This window comes from Diadema antillarum, unplaced genomic scaffold (genome assembly GCF_040938485.1).
Source record: "Diadema antillarum isolate AM-2024a unplaced genomic scaffold, OU_Dant_1.0 seq00000152_RagTag, whole genome shotgun sequence".
Lineage (NCBI taxonomy): Eukaryota > Metazoa > Echinodermata > Echinoidea > Diadematoida > Diadematidae > Diadema > Diadema antillarum.
This window is the reverse complement of record NW_027271225.1, coordinates 29,723-45,467: the sequence shown is the minus strand read 5'-3', so window position 1 is coordinate 45,467 and position 15,745 is coordinate 29,723. Positions and strand designations below refer to the sequence as shown.

The 15,745-nt window shown below is 35.4% G+C and overlaps 1 protein-coding gene across 9 annotated transcripts in view; it reads left to right on the top strand.

The window, feature by feature from the left end:
• Positions 1–15,745, top strand: part of LOC139727805 (protein 4.1-like) — a 154,677-nt gene that overhangs the window by 125,949 nt on the left and 12,983 nt on the right. For 7 of the 9 annotated variants that reach the window (XM_071638777.1, XM_071638778.1, XM_071638780.1 and 4 more), the window contains 3 exons: positions 4,585–5,157; positions 7,920–8,210; positions 15,299–15,379. In XM_071638777.1, the coding sequence (XP_071494878.1) occupies positions 4,585–5,157; positions 7,920–8,210; positions 15,299–15,379 (945 nt within the window). The remainder of the gene's footprint in view (positions 1–4,584; positions 5,158–7,919; positions 8,211–15,298; positions 15,380–15,745) is intronic. The other 2 variants (XM_071638779.1, XM_071638784.1) reach the window with 2 other exon arrangements.

The following is a 15,745-nucleotide window of genomic DNA, read 5'->3' as shown; positions in this document are numbered from 1 at the left end:
ATGTGTGTATGTTTCAAGGCTATTGTGTCTATTAAAAGGCCGAGTCTGTTTGTTCATGATCATGCAAAACCCATGTCTAATCAAAAATTGACCTGTACTATATATCTTCGCTTCATACTAGAAACATGTATGTTCTTCATTGTATATTAATCTCTCATGCTACTTCTTTTGTCTTTCTCAGTTAATGAGCGTGAATTATATTTTATCTCTCTATCATGACAGTTGTCCTTGTATATTTTGTATAGATGACACGATAGATATCAAAGCTATCCTGAAAGCAGTCAATATTTTCTTTGAATCCCTGAAAGCAGTCAACATTTTCTCTAAATCCTGAGGGCAGTCAATATTTTCTCTAAATCCTGAAGACAGTCAATATTTTCTCTAAATCCTGAAGACAGTCAATATTTTCTGTAAATCCTGAATGCAGTCAATATTTTCTCTAAATCCTGAAGGCAGTCAATATTTTCTCTAAATCCTGAAGGCATTCAATATTTTCTCTTAATCCTGAAGACAGTCTATATTTTTTCTAATTCCTGAATGCAGTCAATATTTTCTCTAAATCCTGAATGCAGTCAATATTTTCTCTAAATCCTGAAGGCAGTCAATATTATCTAAATCCTGAAGGCAGTCAATATTTTCTCTAAACCATGAAAGCAGTCAATATTTTCTCTGAACCTTGAACTCGCTACCTCTTACAATTTGTCTTGTCATAGAGAAGGGAAATATTTGACTTGGTGATTTTTTAATGTCATCAAGCAAACATCCAAGGGAAAAAAATAAAAATGGAAATCTAAATTTTCTCCATTTTGTTTTCTGCAAATATCTTGTGTGGTATGCAAGTTTGTAGCTTGGAAAACAAGTTGTGAGTCCAGCATTTCTGCTAAATAAACTTTGTCTCACACACAGTTCTAGATTTAATGCAAGCTCTAGTTCTGTTGCACACTATGTGTTTCCTTTGCTTGATATGGTGTGACTCTAATCGTGTTATACTGCTGCCATCTTGCATTAATTAAGATGTGGAAATTATGGCAAACCTGCAACCAATTTGATTGTTAATGCCATTATTTTCTTTCCTGGAAATTTGCTGATTGTGTGATCAATTTCTTTTCCCCCAGAATAACAATGATTTACCCTTCCTTTGTGATGTCATAATTATATTGCAGTTATAAACGACCTGGTATCCATCCTGTGTAAAGTTGCTGCAACTATCAAGATTTGTTTTTGTTTGTTTTTTCCCCCTGTGCAATGGATCCTATTTGTTGCAAAGAGTGTTGCCAAGATGGTGGCAGATTTGATTATTAAGCGAATGTTGCTCTGCTGTGCCACAAAAAAGATAGCTGAAAGGGAAAAAAATGAAAGAACAACTGACAGATATTAAAGTTTGTGCAGGAGAAGAACCTTCAAGCATTTGGGAAGTGAAGATTGCTGAAATTACTTGCTTTGCGTCTTTCATTCCTGCTTGTGGCTGTAATGGAAGAAACCAACCACACGCTGGTTGAGGTTGTGGTCGACAGAGAAAACTTGTTGCAATACATATAACAACTGGTAAGGTGATGCTTGACCCATCGTCTGTCCTGTAGACCAGTATTCTGGTTAAAGCAATAAGTACTACTTAAATCTTTGAGCTTCATTTCAGGTAGAATCCTGTAGGTAGCATTATGTAGAAGAGTATTTGCTAATTGGATATTATAAGGATGGTGATGATGGTGATTGTTATTATGATAGTGGTAACAAAAGCGATACTAACATTGCTTACATAGTAAAAACAGGTACTGAGGTACTGATATTGATACTACTTAAAGCAATGTTGGTAATGGCATTAAAGAGGAAGTTTCCACATACTCTAAAGCAAGATAGTTTCGCAATATGAAATTTTCGTGAATTGCCATTGGCATTCCATGCACATAGCAGAGACAAGAACTTTCGCATGCCTTTTAATTTTGCGAATCTTGGCTCTTGCGAAATTTGCAAAATCAAAATACATGCGAACATTTCTGGTTTTCCAGTACGTGGTTTGAATAAATGCAGCATTATCAGTAGAACAGACCTGTGAGAGTTTGAGAAAAATCGCATAATCTGTTCAAAGTCATGAATTTCTAAAGTTCCAGTGCAGCCACTGCTGGATGAGAAGAGTACAACAGTTGGTGACAGAACAACGATATTACGAAAATATAATGTGAATTCCACAAAATTTGATTTTTCTACCATAATGAAAGAGCAGTTGACTAACTTTTTTGAGAAAGCAGAGGGAGTAATATTACCCTAATATATGTGAACTGTAGTCAAGGGAATATGTTTTCTTATCTGTCCAGCAGAGTATCAAACAATGTCTGCATATGTCATAAAAAATTCCCTGATGGTGCAAACAGAACTTTATTACCTCTGGGTTTTTCTAACATGCAGAATTCTCTTAGAGTCCCATTTTCCCGCAGTAAAAGAAAAATAATAGTGAAAGTTAAAAATAAAGAAATGAAAGGAAATAAATGCACAAAATGAAGAGACAAGCAAAACTCTTCCTTTGGCCTTGTTACTTTTTTCATGATTTATTTTGCTCTTCCATACAATGTATTTAAAGCTGTATTGCAATACAGTATACATCATTTTAGATTTGATGATGTTATGATGTATCAGGACACTTTGTTGCTTTTGTTGTTGGCTCTTCTGACGGTGTTAACCAAAACTTGTACTGTAGCTACTGTAGCTTGTTTGTGAGGCTTAGTCCTCAGTTTTTGTTTGTTTAATTACTGAGTTTCAAGCTTTGCCCAGCATGACATATGATTTGCTCAAAGTCCAGGGTCAGTCATGTATTTTCATCAAACGGCATCCACATTCCATAATACATTGTACCTGTGTAGCCAGGCATTTCAGTACATGGTTTCAATACTCAAGAAATTACCAGCAGCTCATTGTATCATGCTTTAACATCATTAGTGTTACACAGAAGACTACATAGCATTCAGTTTCATCTTCATGAAATCTTAGCATGGAATCATAAGAAAAGAAAAAAATAAATCAATTCAAAAGTTCATGTTTTCATAAAACTGTGATATTGGTCGTGATCACATAATGCAAATTATGCAAATAAAGTAATGATGTTATCACGTTGCAACTGTTCTCATTTGAGTACAAAAATATAAAAATTACATTTTTGTTTGATACATGTACTTCAAAGCTGTAACTTCCTCCCTTTTGAAATGCATCATTGTTAAATTTATGTGACCCAACGATGATTCAACCTTTTTAATTCATTTCAAAAGAGTAAATTTAGTGAAGATATAGATATGGATATTAGTGTTTGTTGTTACATAGATATTAGTGTTTGTATTACATCATTTGATTTGTTTCAATGATTTGGACCACTATCACTATTTTGTGAAAACATCATTCAAATTGTAGAATTCCTCAACCTTTCTATTTCATACTCAATTTTAATAGCTGCTACCATTCAGTTCATTTTATTTTTCTTCGTATATGGAAGTCAACATGGATGTAGAATAGCATGTCAATAGAAACTCACACTACTCAGGGCCAAAAGTCTAGTTGCAAAGATTTACTATTCAAAACATGGCGAATCTTGATTTTTTTCCTCAAGTCTTTGTCGATTCATTTCTTGCATATAAAATATTTATTCAAGCTTCAAAATATACAATGAGAAAATGGCAAAATGGTGCTTTATATGAAAATTAGAAAGATTACTCTTATGCGCCTTTCATGAAAAATCTTCAATATCTGCGTGATAGTTGTAGAAACTGTACAGAGCTGCTGTATATTATACAAATTACTCTGGCTCAATTAAATCTACAATTGTATCCAGTGATAATATGTTAATTTGATTCTGTTCTTATTACAAAAATGTTCTTACTGGGATGTCTTCCCCCTATTCAAGCTTTGTCTACTCAATACAAATTATTTGGCATCCATATGATCAGTTGTATTTGTGACATTTTATTTCAATACAGTAATATCATTTGATAGATATCCATCTATGCATGATTTCTTTTGGTCAGTATGAGGCAGACATCTACACATTCATTGCTTTGAAGACCAACTAGTTGATATTAGGAGATCCAAAATCTGCTTGTGTTGTAATGAAGGAGGAGAAAGAAAAGAGCAGTAACAAACTTTAAAATTCTTAATAAAGATAACTGAAATCTCTCATTTTTTGTTGTTGTTAATCCAAACAAATGATACGTCTCTTGAGCTTTCTCTGGAATTGTTGCACACCCCTCTCGGAAGGGCTCATTCTATTTCTTTTTGGATCCTTGAAAAGCCCCAAAAGAGCAACATTTCCTTTAAAGCTGAGAATTCTTGAAGGCTTTGCAAGTAGATTTTATTTCTTTTACATGAAAACTCATGTCACATTTCTGTGAGAATTTTGTCATTGATATCCTCATGATTATAACATATTCAATGAGTACCTTACTCCTGATTTTGTAGTTACGCACTTTCCGGGGAGGGGTTCCTGACCTACATGGCAATAATGATTCCAACAGCTTATCTAATGAGGTGGTATTACCTCGTACTGAAAGGAAAAATAACCCCTAGGGTTCCAACTAACCAGCCAAGTAATGATTGTACCAACAGCAGCCAGAAGCTGATCAGGCTGCCAGCGAGCCACCAGTCATCTGGGCACCCCAGACTGAGGTGGCCCTGGCCCCAGAACCAGCCCAGGCTCCAGAACCGGCCCAGGCCCCAGAACCGGCCCAGGCCCCAGAACCGCCCCAGGCTCCAGAGCCAGTCCTGACGGTGGTAGTTGGGGCCAGCCATGATGACTCGCCTCAACCAGAGGAGGAAGATGAAAAGAAAGAGGAGGAGGAGGTGGATGGAGAACAGGAGAAGGAAAAAGAGGAGGAGGAGGAGGAGAAGGAGGATGAAGTGGTGTCAAAGGAGGTGGTAATAACGAAGAAGGAAACGGTAATGGTGAAAGAGGAGGCTTTCTTATTGTCTGAGGTACGGGGAGTGGAGACTGTCCCCGGAAAGGGGCTGGTCATCCGACTAGAAAGCCTGCCACCAACAGAGACCGACCTAGATGAGGTACAGGTGGAACCACCGGTAGAGGAACAGCCCATTGCTGCTGCTGAGGTTGCCGAGGCAGAGTCTGCCCCGCCCTTCGGGGTGGCAGTAGTGGGCCAGCTAGATGACGAAGGACCGGAAGAGGTGTGGCATCATGCTAACTCTCGCCCATTTCTCATGTCCACCCCGTCTCTTTTTGCAATCAGTTTCAGTCATTGTCTTCAAATGTTGAACATCTGCTAATCCGTCTGAACATTTCTCAGTTTTTGTTCAATCAAAATCTTTCCCCATTTTTAAGTGTTTTCAGCATCAGCTTGATGATGAAAAATGTCTCTCAACTTGTCAAAGCCATTTTCACTCATCCCAAAGTGTCTGTGTGTGTGTATGTGTGCCCGTTGAATTGTCACTTATCATTTCTCTTCTTGTTTTCAGAGTATGAGACTCATCCAACAGGTCATTCTTGTTTTCTGCTTACTTGCAGAAAAATGTGCGCATCAGTCTTAGCAGCAGCCTTGCCTCATTTGTCCATCGTACATTTTTAACTTAATAACAAGAAATCTACTCTTGAGGTGTCAAAGATATCTCCCTAACTCTAGCTATGGTGGAGAGTGTACTAACAACAGTTTTGGAGTGTCTAACATTCACCTAAGGATGTAGTTTGTAGATTGCAAGGATATTCATGTGTGTGTTGACTTACAAACTTTTTCCACAACTAGCATTTGCACCTGTGTGTGTTTGCTGTCAACTCATACATTAAGAAAATGATGCATTCCTTTTACTTAGAACGTGAATTCATTTTCAGTCCCATATTATTCCGTTCATGTTGCAATACAATCTTTTCTGGTAAATTGGAAGACTCCTAATTACACTTGGTGGCAACATTTCCTTCTACAATTCTCAATAATTGGTTGGTGTTTTTTTTTTCTATCATCTACAGAGGATGTTTGTCGGTAATTAAAATCTATCCTGGAGTGACTTTCATTCCAGTATGTGATGAAAATTTGTCCTTGCAAGCAGAATTTGACACTGTCAGATGAAGTTTGATTTTCTGTGATATTTCAGCAATGTCAGAAATTCCAACCCTGTCATTTGTGTCTCCTTGTATCTGTGATACCTAGAGCACCTTTCCTATCTTGTATCCAGGAAACTAATGACTTCATTTAACTTTCGCTTCATTGCTTGTTTGGTGATAGAACTCTATCTGTGGTATTCACTGCAGGATTTTTAGGTTGTGTCGCTGCAGTTTCAAATGAACAATTTAGATTGGAATCTATACTGCTATACTAGGCACTTACTCTGATTCAGTGTTACCAAATGGTGACAGTGGTACATGAACTTGATATCTGCAGTGGTATAGATTTTTTTTTGATATAGCATTGTTACTTTTGTTGATGTCATTTCATTTATGTTTATGTTTTCTGCAGTATGAATCGGAAATATGAAAGAAGTCAGAAAGAGGTGTAGCTAGTTTTTTTGTTTTGTTTTGGTTTTTTTTTTTTGGGGGGGGGTGGGGTGGTGTGGACAGTTTAGCATCTGGTTCAAAATGTTTGAATGGAAAAACTTCAGATCTTTACAAAGACACAGGAGTGTATATAGGAGATATGTTTAAGATCATCTCTTCCCGTTCAGGGTTGCAGATTCATTCTATGTCATTTTCATCTCACATTGTAAAGAACTAATTTTCACAATCAAACATTCTATGTCCTCGCACTGTCTATTTGGCAGCTACTTGTGAATAGTGTCTCCACCCATATTTTGAACATCACTTTAGAATCACTTCTTTTTTTCATAGAAACATCAAGTACAACATGTAGCTATTAGAATGTATTATGGTGACAATAATCATTAAAGTACAACATTGTTGCTTTTACAGTGTTTGACTACTTAGAATGTGAGATTTCTTTTTTTTTTTTTGGGGGGGGGGGGAGGGATCCTTCATGGGCCCAGGCAGTTAACATAACTTGTCAGGCATTTTCTTAAAGGTCCTTACCTTTGGGAGCAGTGATTTAAGAAAAAATGTTCAAGATATCGCATTTGATGCATATGTGTAAGTCTGTTGTATCATACAACACCCTACCATATAAATTTTTCTCAATAAAGCCTAAAATATAAGGAGATATATGTATCAGTATTTTCTCATTAAACCATAACTGTAGATGGTTTAGTCTGGAAACATTTTGTGTATTTCAATATACTTAACATATGGATTCAAGTTTTTACAGTAGTTGTTTCTATCCCTAATTCACATTTTAGAACTATTTTAAAACACTAATGCTGGATTTTTGTTTCATCTGCAAATGTTAAATTATGCCTTTAAGCATTCAGTAATCCCCCCATAACTTGACCTAGGGATAAATAGGCAAGCCCACTCAGGTGTAGCTATGTCTCTCAGTCCAATAGGAAGGCATTGATGAGATAATTGGGATTAGGGGGATTAAGTAATCTCTATTTATTGACAATTACTTTCCAAACATTTGTGCCAACTGGCAAAGAAAACACATTGAGGATTAAAAAGATATTTTTTAAGATAAGTTATCTCTCGAGATGATATGTCATCCCTTTTCTATCCTTGCTTCACTATAGAAGTTCCTTGCTTGGATGAATAAATGTATATTTCATCACTGAATATTCCTCCCTGTTGGATAAGGGTTAAATTCTGATAATAAATTTATCATTTTATAATGTGTCACATCTCGTGAGATTTCAGTATAAACCATAATGATACCATTTCATTTTTCATATCATATCTAATCATCATGAAAGATGGTGTACAATATTTTGTCATGGCTATTAAGGTGGTATTAACTAGCTGTAGTCAGAACACCTGCAATTGCACATACATGTAAGCTAGTTTTACTGTCGACTCTGTATTGCATGTTGATATCGTATGCTTCCACACCCACCAGGGTGAAAAGGACGATGAGGAGGAGGATGAAGAGATGATGGTAGCCGCCGAGCCCGACGTCGAGGAAGCCTCGCCGTTCGTCAAGACGGCCATGTTGGTTCAGCAGCAGCAGAGCACCGAAGACGACTCCAAGCTGACGAGGGATGTACCCTACGTGAAGACGGAGAACACAACCATTACCTACGAAGGGGAGCCCGACAGGGACAACGATGAGGAACCAGGCACCCTGATCAGTGCCCAGACGATGACCAGCGAGTCGAGGTCAATGACCACAACAACACATATCACCAAGGTAATGTATGACAGAGGGGTAGTCAGTGGTGATAATGGTGAAGACATTAGGAATGACAATGAATGATAAGTAGTATTAATCCATTGTGTGCTGTGAGTGCTAATTGGCACAGAAAACCCCATAGCTTTATACACTATCCAAAGTCTCCATCACAGGAGGGGTTTATCAAAAGAATACTGTATACGCCTGATATTTAGTAAGTCTAATTTTTCGCAGATTGAGATTTCCCCAAAATTTCGCGAGTGGTTATAAAATAGTGATTGTGAAAGACAGTACCGGTAATGAATGGAGAAATGTAAGCATGCATGTCACTCTAATGTTGCTATCAGAGTTGATACATATTTTTTAATGTTGTAAAGTATGCGAATAGCACAAGTCATGAAATGCACAAAAATGAAAACCCTGCGAAATGTCCGGAGTATACAGTAGTCATTAAACTTTAGCCTCAGTGTGGTAGATTGATGCACTTTCTTAATTTGTCAAATGTAGATGGTCTAAAGTATGCATTGAAACTGCAGTGTTAGTTTGGAAATTTTCAAAAATCCTGTGCCATGAACCCAAGTTATGGTTGACTTTTAATTAGTAATATTTTTATAGCTATTTTATGGCATGCATATTATCAGTTTCTTCATAATAAGTGTATAATTCACTTTTCAGTGCTATTTGTTTGCGTTTCTATTAAAACTTGATGTGGTTCTATTTGGAATGCATGGGTCTTTCTGAACCTAGAAACACTCCCATAACTCTTTTGAGAAGTTATGTATCCTGCATGTTAAAAATATTTAATTGTGAGGAAATGTTCATGTATTTTGTGCTCTGCTGAACTAGAATACAAAAATAAGTCTAAATATTTCGCTTTGATTTGAAAGTATGAGAATATAAAGAAATGCTCTTGTCTGTGAAATTACAACCAGTTGCAGTTCACTGGATAGTGTTCACTAATAATGTGAAAGGTTCATGTTTTTTTTTTTTTTTTTTTTTTTTTTCCCTTCCACAGGGTGTTTTATTCATACACATATTCAGAAAGTCACATTTACAAATAATTTTTTAAATACAAAACATCGACAAAGAGTGGCCTACTGCACTTGTACATATAACATATAACTTATATCATTTTTTTTATTTTATTGGCAGAAATAACCCTGAAAACACTATGAATATCATGCAATTTTAATATTCAAAAGCACTTAATAAATAAAGCCCATTTCTTCACAAAAGTTTTTTCTCTACTATTCATTTGACTTATACATTTTTCCATCTCAAAATAACATTTTATCTCAGATATTATATGTTCGAATGACGGAACGGTCTTTTTTAATTTCGCTGAAAAAATTTCTCTTCTTATAACAATCATCATACAGTTTAATGCACTGTTGTTGAGACCATATAATCCGAATAACTTGTGTTGGTTTGTAAATACAATTTGTTTATCTATCTTCAAAAGTAACCATCGCTCAAACTTATTCCATATATTATTTGAATAAGGACATGAACAGAATATATGCATTATGGTTTCCTCACTGTCATTACAAAACGTACACTTTTTATCTGTTACAAAACCAAATTTTAAAAGAGCATCTTTCATATATAATATTCTATTGAGAATCTTAAATTGAAACCACCTCATATTAATATCAATAGTTGATTCAAAAGGAATTAAACAGTATAAAGACCATGTTTCATCATCAAGATCCAACATGCTACTCCACTTAACAAAACTGTTACAATGTTTTGACGTGTGTCTTAACAACGTTTGATAAATATCAGAACAACCTTTCTTATGTTTCAGTATTACATTTAAACCATGAGGAATAAAAGGGTCTGCTATTTTCGACATGCGGTTTTTTGCAAATGATTGGATAGAATTACACAGTCCACCGTGCTGAAGAAAGTTAGTTTGTATATCAAACTTCCTCTGAAATTCAAAATATGAAAGAAATTTTCCATCATTATCTAACAAGTCATTTATAAAACGTACACCTTTTTCACACCAAGACTTAAAATATACAGTGTTATTATTCATTTTAATCAAAGGATTATTCCAAAGAGGCTGGCTTGCCCAATTATCATTTGTATTGATTTGTAGAAATTCTGAAAAAGCCAGAAGTACCTCTTTCCAAAAATCATTAGACATTACATTGGCAAGTTTTTTGTAGTACAGTGACCCCATAAATAAATGAAACGATACTGGTTGGGGCAAGAAAGAACGGAACATGTGGAACGTATAATTTTCAGTCTGCGGATCACAAATAAACCTTCTGATCCAGGATATTTTAAGAGATTTAGCATGCATGAAAATATCAATCATTTTAGTACCACCATGACAATATAGCTGGCACATTTGATTTCTATTTATTTTATCAGGTTTATTTTCCCATATAAACGAATAAAAACAACGATTTATATCTGTCAATGTTTTAAAATTTGGTTCAGGAAGTGATAACAACAAATAATTTAATTTTGACATCAATAATGATTTAACTACAGTAATTCTTCCTAAAACAGTAAGTGATCGTTTAGACCAGGAGGTCATTGTGTTTGTAATATCTTTCATTTTTTCACAATAATTTTGTTCAACCATTTCATATAATTTAACTGAAAATTCTATTCCCAGGTACCTAAAGTACCTACCCTGAAAAATCCAATCAAAATTACAATCTTCCAATAATTTAATTCTACAATTCCGATTCTTTCCTATCCATATTATTTTAGTCTTTCTGGGGTTAATTCTTAAATTCGATATATTAGCAAAAGTATCAAAAATCTCAAAAGCATCTTTTAGATCTTGATCTGATCCGTTAAGTGTTAAAAGTGTATCATCTGCGTATTGTAATACTTTAAAATTTTTTTCATTAATTTGCAACCCAACCACAGAATTTGTGTGCCTAATCATAATTCCAAGAATTTCACTGACCAACAGAAAAAGGTAGGGTGACAAGGGATCTCCTTGTCGACAGCCCTGTTCTATTTTGAATCTATCTGTAAAATAACCGTTCACTAAAACACTGGAAGTAGCATTGTTGTAAAACAACTGAACCCATTTTTTCATAGATTGGCCAAAGTTAAAAAAATCTAAAACTTTAAAAAGAAACTTATGAGACACAGAATCAAAAGCCTTTTCGAAGTCAATTAAAAGTAACAAACCTGGTATATCATGTAACTCTGTATATAAAAGTATATCATACAGTAAACGAATATTTTCACCAATGTATCGACCTTCCAAAAATCCGGTTTGATTTCCATGTATCAAATATGATAAAAATGTCTTAAATCTGTTTGCTATACAACCAGATGCCAGTTTATATATTACATTCAATAAAGAAATTGGACGCCAATTCTTTAGAAACTGTCGGGGTTGATTTACTTTTGGAATTAATGTGATTACTCCCATTTTTTGTGCTCCCGACATTTGTCCTGAAAAATAAGCATAATTTAAGGAATTTAACAAAAAAGATTTTATTTCCTTCCAAAAAACACGATAAAACTCCACGGTAAAACCGTCTAATCCGGGAGATTTATTACATTTCATATTTTTTAACACAGAGTATACCTCTTCTTCATTTAAGGGACCTTCTAATGATAACGACATTTGTTGTGATAGTTTTGGTATGTCAGAAGATGACAATAATAAGTCTAAATCTACATCTGTGGTTTCTTTTTCTTCATACAAACTGGAATAAAACTTAAACACTTCTTTCTGTATATCGCACTGATTCATAATAATATCATTTTCACAAAAGAGCTGACGAATTTGTCTATTAACATTATTCTGTTTTTCCAAGGTTAAGAAATACTTTGAGGGCTTCTCTCCTAATTCCATCCACTTAATCCTGCTTCTCATTGCGATTCTTTCATTTTCTTTTGAGCGTAATATTTCAAATTCTTCTTTCTGTTTATTTATTTCATCTAATATTTCGCTTTTATCATTACACAGTAATAATTTTTCTTCTAAATTTTCTATATTTTTCTCCAATTCCTTTTCTCTATCAATATTTTGCTTTTTAATATAAGAAGCGTAAGAAATAGTTTCCCCACGTATTATCATCATTAAAGTTTCAAAAAATAACTGATCATTAACAGTCAGCTGACATTCACCAATTACGTTGTCACTGTGATCAAACTGGACATTTCCCTTTGCATAAAATATAATTGTATCTTTTATAATTTGTTTAATTTTCTGAACATATATTTCATCTTTCAATAAAATATTATTAAATTTCCAAAACCCTGGTCCCCGTTTAAACTCATTAAGATTTAAACTAAGAGAAACTTTAGCATGGTCAGTACGGTAACCTGAAGAAATATCAGTGTTACAAACTAAAGAGAGCAATTCGGAGGATATCAAAAAGAAGTCTAATCTACTTTGTTTAAAGGGATTTTGTTGCCGCCACGTATAACATCTTTCATCCGGATTACATATTCTCCATGGATCACATAAACTTAAATCATTTTTCATTGTGTCTAATTGTTTTTTGGCCCTAGGGTTATTTACATGTACATAATTATATGTATCGAGGGTTGTATCCTGAACTAAGTTCCAATCACCACAAAGGATAGTATGTGGGTTTTCGAATTCTAATATAATCTTTTGAAGGTCAACAAAAAAATCAGGTTTATCAGTATTCGGACCATATAAAGATATAAATGTCAGATTATATTCATATAATTTCAAATCTAATATCACAAAGTTTCCTGTTTTATCTATCATAACTCTATTAACTTTTACTGGGATTGTGTCTTTAAATAATATGGCGACACCTCTTGAGTTTGAGGTATTACATGAAAGAAAACATTCACCTTTCCATTCCTTACGGATTTCTGCCTCAGTGCTCGGTATAAAATGAGTGTCTTGAATACAACAAACATCATACTTTTTTGACTTCAGATAAGACAAAACATCTTGCCTTTTTTGGCTATTCGCTAGACCACGACAATTCATCGAAATAAATTTTACATTATCCTGCATTAGGTAAATATACCTTCAGAAAACGTGCAAAAGGACAACCTGTGGAAGTAGTTTTCAAATGAATTACACACAATAGACTACAAAAGACAAATAGCAAAACACACACGGGAGAGGGCGTGCTAACCAAAACTCGGTTGCTTACCCGAAGAGTCTCAAGCGACCCCTCAACAACAATTAAAGATAAAATAAACCCAAAACCCCAAAAGAAGCTCCATGGGAACACCTACCCCCAGAGTACTTAGAAAAAATGTTTGCAAACCGAGATGCCACGAAATGGTGGCACCTCTGCGTGAAACAATTAAAATTAGCATGTACACACTGCTTTCAAATACTAGTACACCCCTGTAGCCCGCGTATGCCTCGTACCAACGTATTCGTGTCTGTCATGTATCTCGGGTCGAGGGAACCCTGAAAATACTTCAAACAAAACTACCATATAATGTCATAAACATGTATATATTATGCATACATGTATGTATAGACATATAATGTATAATAACACATCCATATCCATACACACACATGCACATACATGTATGATATACACTTTTGCAACCCAGTCATGAATAAACCAACCTGTGTGAGCATTCACAGGTGTTGAAAACCAACCTATCCCTTTCCGCCATGCAAAAACATAGCCCCATATTCAAAAGGAAAACATGTGGAATATCTGCCTATTCATTTGCACGTTCATGCATGTCAAAAAACATCACCCTTGGTAAACACGAACAATTCTCTGTTCAATGTCACTGCATATCAGCAAAGCAAACTGAAACTAACTCTTAAAGGGATTATACAGTTCTGGTTGAGACCCAATTTCAGGTTTCCAACATTTTTTGGTGAGATAATGAGAAACCTCCTATGAAATATGAAAAAGCATGTAATTCCATGAGAAATTCAACGTCTATCCGAAGAAAACCGGCCCCGAAACGCCCGAGACATCCAAAACAGAGCGATTCCAATAAAGTGTGGGACCCACATTTTATTACGATTGCTGTGTTTCACTCTGCTTTTGGATGCCCCAGCCATTCCAAACCCGATCCCCACCGAACAAACCCCGAATTCCTCCTAAAATGGTACGCTCTGTACTATGTCCCAAGAGTCTTCCTGGTATCTCACAAAAAGCCAAAAGCCCAATTTTCAACTCCACCAACACTGTACTATCCCTTTAACATAATATTAGAATCACTATTAACTTTAGCATCCATATTGTCTTGATTACACTGACCCCAAGTGATATCCACCCATAAAAGAAATACCAACCTCTGCGTGACACAATTGCAATTAGCATGTATCATCCCTTCACAGTACACTTGTATAACCGGTGTCATGCACAAACCGAGACGCAGGGGAATGACGGCACCTCTGCGTGACACAATTACAATTACAAATGTAGAATGTACATGTACACAGTTTTCAAATACACCTCTGCATCCAGCAGATATATGTTTTTTACCTACATACTCATGCCTGTCTACATGCATATCAGGCCATGTGAATCCTGAAAATACTTCAAACAAACTACAATAATGTCACATACATGTACATTATGCGTGCGTGTGTTTTATAAACATAGAAACACATCCTTGTCCATACCCACACATGCACACACATGTAGATACGTATAATAGACTAACCTGTGTGAACTTTCACAAGAGGCATTAGTGCTGAAAACCCAACTGTCCTTTGAAACCGTTCAAAAACACCGCCCCATATTCAAAAACAAAAGGAAACTTACGGAATATCTGGCTATTCATTTGCACTTTCATGCATGACAGAAACATCACCCCTGGTAAACACGAACAATTCTCCGTTCAGTACCACTCCATATCAGCAGAGCAGATTGAAACAAACTTTTAACATATTAAAATCACTATTAACTTATGCATCCATTATTGGCTTGATCACATTGACCGCAAATAATACCGCCGCCATTTTTATGAAATATTTTCCCGTGCATAACATAATTACAATTAGCATGTGTCATCCCTTCACAGTACACTAAGTCTTGTAAGTCTTGTACACTAAGTCTTGAAAGGTTCATGTTTAATACAGAAGCTTGAAGTAACCAAAGCACATCTCATTCTAAAGTTGATTCTTTACTCGATGTCCACTGCTACAGACTGTGAAGGGTGAATTGACGGAGACCAGAGTTGAGAAGAAGATTGTGATCCAGGCTGATGGTGACTTAGACCATGACAAGGTATGAGAGTAATTTGATGTGTAGTGGATTACCAGTCTTGATTTTACATCTCTAATGTGGTTCTAGTTGTATGTCCAGTGCGCTGTACATTTGCCAGATTGTGAACGTTTGATTCGTCACCAAACTTGTAGTCTCTGTAGACTTTAGCTGTTATCTTTCTTAAGTGAGGAGAGTGATTTTCCATAGTGCTTTTTAGTTTGAAGTATGATTTGTGGCTGCAGACATATGAAATATTGTTCTGTATCATTTTAAGCTGGCCTCTGCCAAGGGCTCAAGACTTTGTGATTGTCCCCTTTTACCTTTCATCAAGTGTTTGCTGCCCTCTATTGTCTGTCATCTGCAAACTTTCTGTAGTTTACATTCACT